Here is a 16,614-nt window from a genome sequence, read left to right on the forward strand (position 1 = left end):
TTTTAGTTTTTATTTAAAGTGAATCATATGTTCCAAAGTGACTGACAGAAACACAGCTTTGTTTGTGAAGCTAATTTTTTTCCCCATCAATTTTTTGGACATCATTCAGAGCTATAACAGACTCTCATGGTGTTTAAAAAGCATTCATCCATGACAACAACAAATGCTAATTATCATAAAAAATAAATAGCTCCTGTTAACATCATTTTAAGAATTTCTTCTGCTCTAGCACTATATTTCATCTATCATTCCATCTGTTTTGGAAGTGGGAACAAACACTGGATGAAAGTATAATTATCATGTGTCAAACTGGACAACACAACAAAACAGAAATGCATAAAAATAGTAGGAATAGCATATGTAATAAATAAATCTGGAAAAGGAAAAAGGAAACATGTAAATAAAATGGCACATGTGTGTCCTGCAATGAACAGTTGATACATATGTCCATAATAGAGCCCATGATGTTTATCTTGCTGGGTGTGAGGGGAGGGGTTATCCATTTCAGTTCACAGTCCTGGCTATTATCATATTTCCTCCCACATTGTCAAAAGAATAATCTGTTTACTTGGTAACTTTACAAATTCTTTTTTAAAATTCTATCATAAGATTGAGAGTTGAAAATGCCAGCAAAAAACCAAAAAGAATATTTAAATACACTTATGAATTCAGTTCAAAGGGACTCTTCTGCCTAGCTCCAAGTCAAATATATTATATAAAATGATCCAGAACACCCACATTCTCAGAAGTGGTGTAAATTTAGAAAGATAACAAATAACCATTCACAAATGAAATTACTTCACTAAGAATAATATAAAAACAAGAACAACCACATGTTCCTAAATGTAGATTAGAAGCTCAACAAGGGAAGGGACTTCTTGAGGAGAATAACCACAGGTGTGACTGACTCGGGCAAGTAGAGGGTGCCTAAAAAAATTCATTGAGTTAAATGCAGCATAAAATGGGACATTAATAAACATTTCCCTCAGAGGATTGTTAAGACACACTTATTCTACAAATAAATCTATAATTACTTTATTTAAATAATCAATTCCTTTGAAAGTGTCCAAGTACCTATGTCATTTTCAAAGCAATGGAATAGCAAAGCTTCTTTTAAATAGTAACTTAAACTATTTTAATATATTCAATATGAAGTCAGAACTCCACTAAAAGTATATAAATGTAATTAGCTGTGTATATATTTGACTATATGTAGAAATGTTTACAATATAATTTATAGCAAAGAAAGTTCAACTGAATATGAAATTTTACTTTGCCACACTGTGGAATAACATGGTCAAAAATTTCATTGTTTCTTTATTCAGTCACTCAGCATTCACGTGTGTAAAATAAACATGCCACACTATTTATGAACATCCATAAACAGAAAATAAGTGGACCAATTAGTAACTGAGGATGTTCTGGATCATTATACAGTATATGAACTCAACAAACCATTCACAAAGTCTCCCATTCAAAAGATTGCATATGGAACTTTACAAATGGTGAAAAAAAGATAATGATTAGGGAAAAAGATATTATAATACACCCTATAAATCTAATTTGAGTGGAAAGATCCATCAAAGATACTTTAAGGACTTTAATTGATAAAAGTTTAAATTATTCATAAATATTTCACATTTTTGACATGAAGACAATATTATTAATTTGTATTTAATTAACATGTATCCCAAGGAAAACTGCTTAAAAATTACATCGTTTGTCTAACCCTATAACTCCCTGTTCTCTTAGAAGAATTCCTATTTGTTAATTGGCAGTACTCAGTTTTATTAGCAAAAGGACAAATTTCCACACAGAGTTTGGTACAAAAGCATACAAAGTCTATAGAAACAAAGGAACAAAGTGTGTTCCTGTCATATTGGGGAATAATTTAAATTCAAATGAATTTCAATCTTGAAGTAAATCAAGTGGAATGTCCTAAAAAATGTTTTGCATACACATTTAAGAGCACTACTTCAGACTGTTTAAAATGTCCTCAAATGAAATCAAGTATTATTTTATAGTTCCTTCACCAATACAACTGTCAGCAAAAATTTTAAATTTACTTGTACTATTTATATTCTTATATCTCTCTGAGGCTTGTTTTTTAACTATCCATATACAAAATAATAACATACATTAAAAGAAAGCAAGGCAACATCTAGATTGCAAATACTCATTAAAATGAAAGTATTCATTTAAGACACCGAAATGGATATCATTTTAGCAAATTCTAAATCTCTAAATGGAGTCTACACAAAAACAGTTACAAAAACTTTTGACTATTTCAATGGGTATTATGTCATTCCACATTTGAGAAAAATCATTTTAAAACACCAACATACCTTATAAACATAAAAATGTATTACTTTACATATGCATTATTTGCATATAGACAGAAAAAAATATTAAGGCTAAATTGTGAATTTCTCGAGAAGTTTCACTGACAGCCAATCATAAGACTTTGCTTTGGGAAATTACCCTCCACCTAGCAGAAGAATTCTTTGAATAAATATTTGAATATTATTTTTCATATTACTTCTATCCTTTGTCTAATTTATGGTTTAAGCTAGCTGACCCTTCACAGAAAAAAGTGCATATTTTATAAATACAGAGAAAAATTATGTGATTCATCCATTATTTGTTTGGATATGTGAAATTAGAGTTAGTGTTTGGTTCAAAATGTCCCTCCACCCTTTAATTTAATCTAAAACTGAACAAACAAAAAACCCACTAGAATAAAACATGAAAAAATACAGTAAGAATCTGGAATGGGTTCCAGAGAATAATGTGTATTTAAAGCATAGCTCAAAATGTACTGATTTTTCTTACCAGTGCTGTCATCATATACAACTGTGACGGTTTTCCACTTGAAAAACTGCACCAAGTCTAAAATGGCACGGCTGAGTGAAGAGAAGTCTGGGTAGAGACTGACATAGAAGGAATCTTTGTTGTCTGACACCTGGTGTTTCCAGCGGGTCTGTATGTGGGGAACCCCCAGGGCATTGCAGATGGACTGCACTGCATTTGCTGAAGAGCTGTGGGAAGGTCCAAAGATGGCAGCCACGCCAAGAGACAGCTGATCACAAGCTGAAGAAGACATAGACATCTGTTAGTAATGAAGGGAGAAGTGCCAATTTGCCCACTGATACCACACCATTATCAAAACCCAAAGGTATCATTCTTAATGTTTTTTCCCTTAATATAATGATTAAGTTTCACTAGTTTTAAATTTTGTCTCCCTTTGAACATTTTCAGTTTATTACAAGAGAATTAATTCAGCCAGACACTTGCAGCTTAAAGTTCAAGTAATTCTAGCAGTAATGTCAGGGGAAGGAAAGAGGGAAGGAGAAAGAAAAGGAATATTTTTTAATATATTAAAAAATAATATATTAATGTTATAAATACATGGTATGATATACGGGGGTAATGTTCATTTAAGGAGAATTGTTATTACAAACATAGAAGAGTAGTGTTGTTTCCAAAATTCAGTGGTCATCCTTTACAATTTCAAATTCTTAACCAAAAACCATTAAGTCTCTCCTTCCCACTGAATTAGCTACAATCAAACACAACTAAAAATTTATATATATCTGATGACATAGGTCAAGTTAGGGTACAATGTCCTGTACAGAACCTGCTATGGCTTTGAGGGGGTGATTTCAAATAAATTAAGCACATTTAGCAATAAGAGCATCAAAATCAAAAGAAAAGTATTACATGTCCTTTATACTTCACTATTGGAGCTATACATCTTTTATATTGTCCTAAAGTATGTTTCAAAATTAGGATTTATTCACAGGAAATTTTATGCACATAAATAGTAGTTGCAGTAATTATAAGAGACAAAAACAAACCAGAGGGTATTCAGATTAAAGTACATTATCTCACAACCTGAAATTCTATAAGGCACAGTGAAGTGAATAATAAGTTTGTACCTAGAAAGTGAATGAATAATTATTAGAAATAAAATTATCTTTAAGCCGGGCGCCAGCAGCTCATGCCTGTAATCCTAGCTACTCAGGAGGCAGAGATCAGGAGGATCAAGGTTCAAAGCCAGCCCTGGCAAATACTTTGCAAGATCCTATCTCAGGGAAATCCTTCACAAAAAAAGGGCTGGTGGAGTGGCTTAAGGTGTAGGCCCTGAGTTCAAACCCCAGCACTACAAAAAAAAAAAGTTATCTCCAAATATTTGAAGATTTGGTCTGTGAAATGTACTTTGTCTTATTTGATTGTCAAAGAGAATTAGGACAAATGTTTAGTAGCTTCTCATGAATTTTGACCCAATTTAAGGTTTAAAAAATTCTAAAGGAAAGAAGGAAATGTCCAAAAAGAAAATAGTTTGCCTATAACTATTAATATTTAAATAGGAGTAAGGAGGATTATTATTGGGATATAGGCATTACTTGGGTGTTCAGACTGAATTCTTCCAAAATATAAAGTTTATGATTCTATAAAGTGAAAATTTCTGGCATTTTATCTCAGCTTTCTGAATAAAATGCAGCATGATGAATGAATTCTTAAGCATAGAGTTATTTAATAGTTAATTCTAATTTTAGAAAACCACTTTGTTCTTTCCTCAAAAATCCAATGTGATCTAAATAAATTGATTCTGGATATATAGATTCTTTCTAAATAATGATTTTAATTCTGAATCAGCAGAAAGGCTGGAGCCTGAATTTTTCACTTAACATGGGATTTTAATTCACATACATTGAAAAGAAACATTCTTTCACTAGATTTTTGACAAATCACAAAACAATAAAAATTTAAAATATTATATTAGGTTATTTAGAATATTCCTAAGTGTGTTTCAAATAATAATAGAGTAATCTTTTCTTTTCTTTTTTCTTTTTTATTCTGAAACAGGGTCCGTGTGCCGAGGCTGACTTTGAACACACGACCCTCAGGCCTCAGCCTCTAAAGACATTCAGATTATAGGCATATGCCACCATGCCTGGCTAAAAGTAACCCCTGAAAAATAATGTGTAGCTCAAATCATAACTCAAGGTCTAATACATCAAAATTTTCATTAATTGATCAAGAAAAATGTTGCCTATTAATCATATAAGAGAAAAATATATTAGAGAAGAAAAACTCCAAATTTAAAATCTGAGTTCTCATTGCTTCCTTGCCTTAAAAAAATAATGAAAGACCTTAGGAAATTTGTAGGTTAATTAAATTATTTTATGAGCAATTATTTATATAATTATCAATATATACATTTATTGAGTTGCTACAAGATAAAAAACTTATATTGTGTTTTTCCTTTATATTACCCTCTTACATATTTCTGTGTTTTAGCAAACAAGATCCAATGTGTAGAATTCACCTTTTAACATCTCACAAGGAAAGCTATCCACATACTTATTTGATCTTTGCTATCCATATATTTACTTGGTCTTTGCCTAGCTTTAGACCAAAGTTAATTGATAGGTTTGATTCCCAATGGGTTTTTAACAGATGATAAAACCTATTACAACATTTTAGAAACCAGGTGATTTTATCACATGATTTTGCTAGAACATCCTCAGAAGAGAGTTCTATTTGTTATTGCAACATTCTAGTCTGTGTTTTTATGCTGTTCCTTTGAAGTCACCAATAAGAAATCTATTAACATTTTATCTATAGTGCACTCATTCCGTATTCTTTGGGTCCGAATGCTTTCATTAGAAGTAAAGCTTCTTCTTCCTAATGGAAATAGTCATGAACTATGCCACTAATCAAATGCACTTGTCTTGTAATTAATGACTTATTTTGTAATTGGGATGACAAATGTAGCATTTTGTAGTAAACTTTAACCTTTATTTCAGCCTTCCAAGCCTCTCATCACCCTGACATGATTCTAAAATGTGAAACTTATTTGTATTCATAAAGATATGAATTCAAAGGGCAGGCAGAATATGGCTTTGATAAACAGAAGGTAGCTTCTGGGGAAAAGAAGGATAGTTTCATCATGAGCAATATTATACCTTATCAACTGCCATTAATATTAATAAGCTTAGAATAATTTTCACCAACCTAGAATTACAAATAATTGCATACATTTCCATTAAAATAAGATAGCTAGTAAAAACAATATTAGCATAACAGAAAGGCAAACATTGTTTAGAAGTATGAAATGACAACAAATGCTTTGTAAGCCCATTCCTTGGAGAAAATCTATATTACATAAATCTAATTTATGTTAAATTAATGCTAACTATGCAAAGGACAAGACTTGTGCTATAAGATCACAAATATATATAAGGAAAGATCACCTACATAATACCATGGAAATACCTCTCAAACACATTTATTACTAACACTGCTGTTTGGTCAAAATAATGATTTGATAATAGTCCTTTTTATTAAGTTCCTTCATATATAAATCTTAAATTCATATTCCAAAAAACTTTCCTTATTTTTCATATTGAAAATTGTTTTAAAATAAAATAAAATGTATAAAGTATTACAATTATTTATTCATATAGTACAATTTTTATGTCATGAGGCATTTATTTTTATTTATAAAAATCATCATCAGATAGTTAAAAATGAAGATGAACTATACATAAATCAATTATTTAAAATTTTCATAAAAATTTAGGAATCAATAGAACTTTTTGAAGTCACTTGGAACCACAGAACTTTCTAGGTTCTGTGATAATAATTTGAGACCACAGTTGGAATACAGTGGGATTGACAGATAATACAAATTGTAATTTAAGCATGGTAAAATTCAATGATAGATGCCATTTTATTTTAGTGGGTCTTTATAAATAGATATAGCTTAATAACAAGACAGAAGGATCAATATGGAAAATTACAACTTGACCATAGCTGTTTAGTTGCACACAAGTAGATATTTATAAAAGGTAATTGTATCCAATTTACCTTCTTTTACAAAATTCATGTGCATTTTAAAAAGAAACATTTGCATGCAAATACTCTTAACAAGTTACTACCTACATGTGATTAATAAATCACCCCAGAATACCTGAAAATTAGAATTCCAGAAACCATAATACAAATATCTATTAATTACCTTTCTTGGATGCTTCAAAGCTGTCATAGAGATTTATCTTCTGAGTATCATAAGTTAAGGTAGTATTGGGCAACAAGGTTCTGTTTCTGTTGATGGTGTTCACAGCAAATCTGAATGCAAGTTCCTCAGCTCCCATTGGACCAGATTCCACATATTCAAAAATACCACCTAGCAAAACAAAAGAGAACAGTTGCTCAGTTCTGAAAATAAAGAGAAAATGTCAGAAGTTTTCTGGACTTTTACGTATGTAATTGTGTGTTTGTATATGTAATTTGCTTAACTGCATAAGGTTTATCTTACTGTCCTATGAACTTCAGAATATTGCCTTTTAAATGAATCCATAATGGCAAAATTACCCAGGTATTTTTGCCAAAATGTACTGCTCTTTTAATATGATACTCCCTTCTGTCTTTAGTAAGTACTTATTTCAGGTCTTACATATATACAACTCTATATAAGTACTGAATATAAGTACTGAAAATTATCCCCACAAAATTTGCATTCCATTCCAGAACTGAAAATAGTCTGAAGTGATATAAACTGCAAAGCTAAGCATTGGGAAAACTGCATTAAATTTGTCTTCATTAATTCAAAAGTCAGAATTCTTTAGCCCAACTTTTACGATAATTATTTTGTTAAAAGTCCAAAATATTAGCAAAAGCCAACATCTTACTTATAAGAATAAAGAACAAAGTCACATTTCTCTGTTCATTTTACTATAAGTCCATTTTCAGAAAACACTTTACATTTATGAACTATGCCTCTCTAAAACAATGCAGATCCCCTAGTAGCATACAATTTGAGCCATAAAATGTACAGCATAATTTAAAACATGTCCCTTCTCTCTGTCACCTTACTCCAGCTGCGTTTCAGCCCAGTTGCTTCATTCCTGTCCTTGCCTTCTTCCTGTCTGGTATTACTGCTCTGTCTTCAGCTGAACAGACCTGAAATCTTTGCCTCTGACAGAATACCTTTCTTATTGTTGGTTTGGTGGATGGACTGAAAAGGGAAATACCTAATACTGAACTGTCTCCAACCTCTGTCACTAGAAACTAGTACTCTAAAAATGAAGAACAAAAGACTGGTAAAAATCCCTCAAGTGATAGAGAGCACCTGCCTAGAAAGCAAAAAACAATACCTGTTGAAAAAATTCCAGGAATGGAGGTAGATGGGATAAAGAGAACGGTGGTGGAACATGTGATGACTTCAGTAATAAAAGGTAATTAGAAATCTAAGATCTTATACATAAAACAGAAAAAACGATTTGTAATTGTAAAGTATTTGTGAAGTTAAGTAAGAATAACACACCTGAAATAGTTTCTTACAGGCAAAATAAAATTTTAAAAACTGAATCTTCTACATTCATCAACTCAGGATTATAATTTGTATGCAATATAAAAATAAGATACCAAAATGGTCAATATTTGATGATAGTGACCTAAAACTTTCTTATCCTTTACTTCCCTTTATAATAAATAATTCAGATTCAACTTTTAGCTCACTTATAATTGCTTTGAATATTTAAAGAAATTACTGGAATTCCATAAAATAAAAAATAAAAACGTCCAGATAATGCAAACTTCACAGACAAAATATCCTCCAAAAACCACCCAACAATATTAACCCAAGAAAAGAGAGAAACTGAGTATTTCAGCACTCCTGTCATACATTGAAAAGGTGTTGGTGTAAGAGTAAAACAATCTAGTAAGGAAATGCTTTCAAGAAAAAGTTGAATGAATGTCATATACCCATGAAGGTAAAAAACATTCAAAATTCTATTTAAATTTTGAAAAGTTTTAATAACACCCAACACATTAATTGGTCAAGAAAGAAAAAGTTACAATCACCTTATTAGATGTCTTAAAGGCACTTGAAAGATGTCATTAACTATTTTTTATTTTAAAAAGACTTAGAAAACAAATAAAGATGGTGATAGTTTATGAAGATTAAAAATCACAAGTTAATAGTAAATGTTATATTTAACAGTAGAATGGAAAGAAAATTCCATTAAAGTCAGAAAAATTGAAGAAAGTCTATAATACCCACTCTTCCTTAATAGTCATCTTCTTTTCACTATATAGGAAAGGGACTCAAATATCTTTGATAGTTTTTTACCTGTAGTAATGAAAATTTTTAAAAATCTGAAAAAATTCAATCACAAACAAACTTCCACTGAAACAAATACTAAGTAAATTAAGTTCTTTGGGCAGAAGAAAAATAATCACAGAGGAAACCATGACAATGTTTAAACATGTGAAGTACTAGGGAAAAGGTAAAAATGTGGTGAATATCAATTAATTCGACACAAATAGTAGTAATGTCTTACAAAGCTTTTAATGTACATAGAACCAAACACATGCAAAAGGTGAAAAATGCATGAATAAAATTAAAGGATTTTAATAATCTAGTAGTATTGGAAATAAGGTAAAAATAGCAATTGTTTTGAAGATAATTCTAAAATGTATATTGTAATCTAGAGCTAATAGTCAACAGATAGTGAAATGAAATATACTGAAAAATTAATGGAGGACATAAAATATTTTATCTCCCTAAAAAGAGAAGCAAAGGGAAATAAAAAAAGATACACAAAAACTTTTTTAAAAAAATAGTAAGATGATACTTTACTAAAAAAGAAGAAAATCTGAAAATCAGGGATTTCCTTGTCTCACCTAATTGCTCTGGCCAGGACTTCTAGTATTATGTCACCTAAATGTGACAAGAGTAAGTCATCCTTATTTTGTTCTTGATCTTACAGGAAAAGCTTTCTACTTTTCACATTATATATGATGTTAGCTGTGGGATTGTCATATTTGGACTTTATTATTTATATTTCTTCTAAATTATTGAGAAATTTTTATCCTACAGACACTATTTTTATGTGCTTTTTCTGCATCTGTTTGCAAAGGACCATAGCATGGCTAAGATGATTGTATGTTCTTTTAAGTCATTCCATTGACATATCTCAAATTTAGTGATAGGTGTATGTTAAACCATTCTTGAATTCCAGGGGTAAACCCACTTGGTCTAGGTATATGGTTCTTTTCATGTGCTCTGTTTGCAAATATTTTGTTGAATATTTTTGCATCTATGTTCAACAAGGATATTGGCATGAATTTTCTTTTCCTACAGATTTTTTTCTCAGGATTTGGTATTTGCATAATGCTGGCCTCCTAAATTAAGTTTGGAATTGTACCCTCCCATTTTATTATTTGATAGAGCATGAGAAAGATTGGTGTTAATTATCCTTTAAATGCTTGGGATTATTCACCAGTGAAGCCATCAGGTCCTAGGCTTTTGATTGTTGGGAGCTTTATGATTGATCATTTAAACTCCTTACTCATTGGCCTACTCATATTTTTTTATTTCATCATAATTTATACTTAGTAGGTTATATGTTTCTAGCAATTTAATCATTTCTATAGGCTATTGATTTGTTGTATAACTAGTCATAGTAATCTCAAAAGAAAGCATATAAATGACAAAAAGATATATGAAAAATACTGAACATCACCAACCAATGGGGGAGGGCATATTAAAATATTCATGGCAGTATGAACTACATGCACCAAAGAAGAATACATGCAGCACAAGACAAACCTCATAAACAAAACATTAAGCAAAAGAGGTGAGCCATGAAAGAACAGTGCAGTATAATTTTATTTTTCCAAATGTTAAAAAAAACAATGGAGGTGGTTGAAGTACTACTAGGGAGAGAGCATGATGTCCTTCCAGGTTCTGGCTGTTTTGTTTTTGATCTGGATACTAAGATATATTATTAAAACTTTGTTCTTTCTGTTTGTGCAATTTAGTGTATGCACATCAACCTTTAATAGAATTTTATTTAAAAAACAATTGCCTAAAAGTGCTAAGGCTTTTCTAAATTTGACAACATAAACAATAAAAAAAAAAGGTAACATTACTGAATGTATTACTTAAATATTTGAAAAACTCAACATATGAAACTTACAAATATGAATAAGGGAAACAAATCAGAAAATATGCACAAATATATTAGTTAAATATTAACATAACATTAAAAATAAAATGGTCAGTATCCTCAAAATACAAAGAAAACTAATATAAAAATAGTGATTGCTCCAACTGAAAAAATGGCAAAATACAAAATAAAAATCCACAAATTACAAATTCAAATAATCAATAGACTGTGAAAATGTTCAAAAATAAAAGAAAACAATGAAAATCTTTACAGAACAATTTTTTGATATATGAGAAAAATAACTTGATACAAATTTTCTACAATATTGTTTTTAAATCTATAACTTTAAAAAATATATATTTGGATCTACTAATTCTACTTATAGGATGTATTTGTAAGGAGAAATGCCATTGCTTAGTTGCAAGAAACTTCACTTCTTCGTTCATAATAATAACAGTAACAATAATAATAATATAATTAAATATGCAGTGATAGGAAACTATTTACATAAATTATGACACATGTAATTTTAAAATACTATGGTTCTATCCATTTAAAATTTATTGTAAGGAGAATCTTTGATGAGAAGCACGATTAACAAGTTGTTAAAATATACACTTATACATAACAAAATATTAATGGTACATCAAATGGTAAACATTTGATTAATTTAAATTTATTCTTTTTATTTATTTGTATATTTTAAATAACTGACAAAGACCCTATGCTAATTTTTTAATATGCTTTAAAATATTTTTTATAATAAGCTTTAAATGAAGCTAGAATATTAAGTGGCCCAAAATAAAAGATCTGGTAGAGGAAAATATAATATCAGGGTGTTTGGGCACCTGTTTCTTTTATGATAAGAAAACCTTAATGTATTTATATTAAAGAAGAAAAAAGCAAGAGGAAGCAAAAGGCAACAGATAGAGAATAGAGGGGATAAGGGATGGAGCTGGGTTGCCTGGGAGCAAAAGTGGATCAAATTGGAAGTCCAAGAAATAGGCCAAGGCCTGAGGAGGAAGACACCTTATTCACAAACCAAGAAGAAACGACCTGTAATTTGCAGATGTAGAGATAGGCAAGAAATTTAGGGGATTTATATATATATATATATATATATATATTTTTTTTTTTTTTTCTTTGTGAAGCAGAAAATGAGGTCTATAATACTGATTCTCTGAGAAAGAAATCAGTTGTTTTTATTCTAAAAGAATATCTTTGGTTTTAAAAATTGTTATTAAAACTTGAATAGCAAAGCCTTTATGTACCTGTTCATGAACCTACAAAAGAAGACTTGCTCACATGATTTGCACAAGGCTTTTTCTCTTTATATACATTGAAAAATAATATTCACTTAATGAAATATATCTCCTATAAAAAGTATCTTTAGTTCTTATTCATTTTATCACAAAGTATCAGACTTGTATGTGGTACAGGAAGAGAGAAATGCTACCCTATGAAATTCATAAATCATGTTTGATGGATCAAATATATCCCAGAGTAATACAAATGTAAGAACTGAATAACATTAAAGCAACATATTAGTCATCTATAATTATATTATGCTATCCCTTGAACCAACACTCACCCAGTTTCACTTTTTTGAGACTCTAGGGAACTCTCTTTAGTGGTTTTCAAATTCTATGTCCAGAAATGTTACTGCTTCTTTATGCATAACTTTGATTCTTTTAGATTCAGAAAATCATCCAAGATAAACATCCCCATGGCTATATTTTAGCTTATTTGGTTTGTTTGTTTGAATTCAAACAAAGGACTGTCACATCTCCTATGACCTCTATATCACACACAAAAAAATGCCTGAAGTTCTTTTTTCCAAGCTTGTATTAAAAGTTAAAGACCTTGTCATTCCATCATAGGCTTGTTAAAGAAAGAAGGAGGAATACAGGGGAGAACGCCCTTTGTTCTTATGAAATAGTTGTCCCAGTTTGTTTTATAGATATGTAGAACACTCAACAATTGAAACTTTTCCCATCACAGTCTCTGACTCACAAAAGAACATCATTACTCAAGACTTTAAGTAAAAGATTTATTAGTCAACTCGGGAAACCTAGCCAGCGTTTTTCTCTTATAGATCAATTTTAACTACTACCTAGGATTGCATGACTCATAAATCTATAATAGATGTAACAATCATTGTCATATCAAACCCTTGATACTGTTCAAACAAGGTCTTGTCTTAAAGTGGGTACAATCACTGTATTACAGACTTTCAATTTAATAAAGGAATTGATGCTCTGAATGACAAATTATCTGTTGCTCTCCAAGAAGACATGCTGGTTTCCTCAGTCAACTGTAATACTGAACTTATTTTCTACCTAAGCATATTGGAGAAGATGTCTATCTCATTTGCAATGTTGTACAAATCATTATCCAAAGTATAAAATCATCTTTTTTTAATTTCAGGGCCTTGCATTGCTAACAGATGTGCTAATGCCTGAACCACACCCCCAGTCCTTTTTGCTTTTGCTATTTTGGTAATAGGGCTTCACCTCTATGCTCAGGCTGGCTTGGACCCTAATCTTCCTACGTGTCTGGGATGACAGCCATGCATCACTATACCCAGCATTTTATTGTTTGAAACAAAGTCTCACTGACTTTTTGCCCAGGCTGGCCTCAAACCCTGAGCCTCCCAAACTCTGCCTCCCCAGTAGCTAACATTACAGGCATGAGCCACCACATCCAGCCCAAAGACCATTTTTTAAATGCTTTAGATATTACATGACATTAGAGAAGTATTTCTTTCTCCTTATGGAAAATGATGACATAGTTGTTATGTAAAAAAATACACCTATTGTTAGGAGATCCATACTGAAATGTTTAGGTATAAAGTGTCATAATAGTGGGAAAATGTTAACAATTGTCTAACCAGAGTGGTAAGTTTGTATATAAGAATTTATTATACTATTATTTAATGTTTTTGAATGTTTAAACAATTTTATAATAAAAATTTGGAGTAGGGAAGAACAAGAAGAAATAAAACTCCAATATCCATTTTGTTTTCAGGTATGTTTTTAAAAGGTCTTCAAAAAGACTATTAAATTAATCTGCAAGTATTTATATGTACTACATACTAAAAATTACAGTATTATTGTAAGTGTAAAGGACAGAGGAATCTCACAAACACACCATCAATACATCATCTTCTCTACCCATGGATACTCAGCATGCCTTTTCTCTCTATTACAAAGGACAAGTGGGCTTCCAAGAATGGTAGACTTTCCACCTTATGATGCAGTCTGTTACTTCACTGGAGAACTCCAACACACAGTTTTGTCATATACTAATCCATCATCTGTTTTTCTGAAGATTCTAATCATTTGTTCTAAATGAGATACACTTAAGTCCAACTTGCACAAGAGATTTCAGCTTCCAGTTGTATTTCTTTTATTCAGGTCAAAACTTCCAAGTCTTTTGAATGTCACATAACTGTTCTGACCATGTCATTTTTCTAGCTTTTTTTCTGAAAATAATCTAAACAATCTAGGGAACCACAGCTCAATGGGAGACTCCAAGTAGGTCTGAGAAAAGTAAGTTATAATAGGTCTGCCAGTTCTCTAATTAGACATAAAATGAAGAGTAGGGTTCTCTTTGGTACAAAACTCTGCTAATTCATCTTAAGCATGCTGTTGAAAAAGATTAAGATTACTATGTACTATTTTCATTTCAGCTTTTAAAAATTTTTTACATGTGCCCCTGATTAAATTAATCTAGTTAGAGTTGATCAATTTTCTAATTAAGACTATTCACACTCTGATTCTATCATGAACTATTAATATTAATTTGTTCAACTTTTAAAGTATCAGGGCAAGTTACTAAAGCTAAGAAAATAAATGAAATGCTTTCTTTTTCTCCTGCTTTTTGGCCATATGTACTGTTTTTTGAATGCCCAAATCAGTGATAAAAGTGATAAGCAAGAAGGAGTTAAAGACAAGGTCTGAAATTTTGATTTCATGGATGCTCCCATTAGAGGCTCTCCCTGCTCAACTATTTCAGCTAACAATGCACAGGTTTCTGCCATTTTACAGGAACACCACTGTAAACCTTTTCATATACTTGACAAAATCCAAATGCACTGTATCTTCCACCCCACAATAATGCGTCTCCACTGGACTTTTCACAGATACCTGCTGTCACTGCTTTCACTATAGCTTTTGTTGGTTATTTCTATACACTGCAACCAGGATAGCATTACTAAAATGTGACTATGGGGTTGTCATTCACCATTCTAAAATTTTTCAGTGGTAGTCTAATTATTAAGCCTTATGCTATTTATAAGTTTCTTCATAATACATCTTCTATCTCTAATTTCCTGCTTCTTTCTTGCATCTTATATTTCCCCAGCTCTACAGCCATGTTAAACTATCTATCTTTCCCTGAATGAACCAGAATCAAATGCCTACATTCCTAATATAGGAATACAATATTAATATCTAAACAATAATCCCTTTTCAGGAACCTAGTCTCTACTTACCTATCTACACACACACACACACATACACACAGATACATAGTAACTGTGTTCATAGTATCACATGCACACACAAAGAGACACATTCACATACATACACAGATACACAGAAAGACACATACGCACACATGCACACACAGACGCACACACACAGACACACATGCACACACAGGCCTGCAACTTTCTCATAATGCATTGGGAGTTTTTTGACGTCACAGTCAGTCGCCACAAAACATTCATCACTTGGCCCAAAAGCCTACTTAGAACAATTGTGTCTTTGCTCTTTGTTCTCACAGATTCAAATCTTTTTTAAGCATTATGATTCATACTCCTGAAATTGGATGCTTAAAAAAGTTAAATCAACATAAGACCCATTTAAACCTGGGCCTGCTCCATTTGAAAGATGAAAGTGTCTAATAGTCAACATTTATTGAGAGCATATTCTATGTCAGATGCTGTTTTAGATATTTACAAGTATTAATAGAGAGTCATCAAGAAATTTTTTTCATTATTTTTCTGTCTTTAATTATTTACATGATTATGTTTTATATTTTAAGCCTGAATATAACTGTGATATTTAAATTTTCCAAATTATTGATCCAAAGAACTGCTTTTCTCCTTTATGTCCCAGAGCCCCACAATGTATTTTCATTCTTCGGCACAAACAACCTGCTTTACTGGGCTTATTACCTTCTGCTTTAACAAAACCTTGGAGCAGGTCTAGCATGTTGACTATCTTGCCTAGGGTCAGTTACTCAGTCGGTAACCTCAAACCAAGCTCTTTTAAACACTGTAGTTTACTGCTGCCTGCAGGGTAATCTTGTCTCTCTTCAACTTGAACTTCTAACTATTTTCTTAACAGCTTTTCTCCTTCTAAATGGTAGATTTCTGAAAGCTAAAGAAAGGATTTTCAAAGTTTTCACCATAAAATGAAAAATTTTCAAGGAGATAAATATGTTTATTTGATTTAAATATTATGGAATTTATACATGTATGGAACTTTACATGGTTACCCCCATTAATAGGTATAAGTTTTGTGTTTTGTGTATCCATTAAAAATAAATAGCAGACACTTTCAATTCCCTAAAACAAATTCTTAGAGTTTACATCCCCATTAAATATAACTATGACATTCTGAAAATGAGTTTATGTGAAGTT

The 16,614-nt window shown here is 31.1% G+C and overlaps 1 protein-coding gene across 7 annotated transcripts in view; it reads right to left on the reverse strand.

Annotated features, from left to right (window-relative positions):
- Window positions 1-16,614, reverse strand: part of Grik2 (glutamate ionotropic receptor kainate type subunit 2) — a 628,064-nt gene that overhangs the window by 412,988 nt on the left and 198,462 nt on the right. For all 7 annotated transcript variants that reach the window (XM_074077776.1, XM_074077791.1, XM_074077781.1 and 4 more), the window contains 2 exons: window positions 7,028-7,195; window positions 2,833-3,090 (listed from right to left, as the gene is read on the reverse strand). In XM_074077776.1, the coding sequence (XP_073933877.1) occupies window positions 2,833-3,090; window positions 7,028-7,195 (426 nt within the window). The remainder of the gene's footprint in view (window positions 1-2,832; window positions 3,091-7,027; window positions 7,196-16,614) is intronic.

The sequence above is a fragment of the Castor canadensis genome, chromosome 1, assembly GCF_047511655.1.
Source record: "Castor canadensis chromosome 1, mCasCan1.hap1v2, whole genome shotgun sequence".
Taxonomy (NCBI): Eukaryota; Metazoa; Chordata; class Mammalia; order Rodentia; family Castoridae; genus Castor; species Castor canadensis.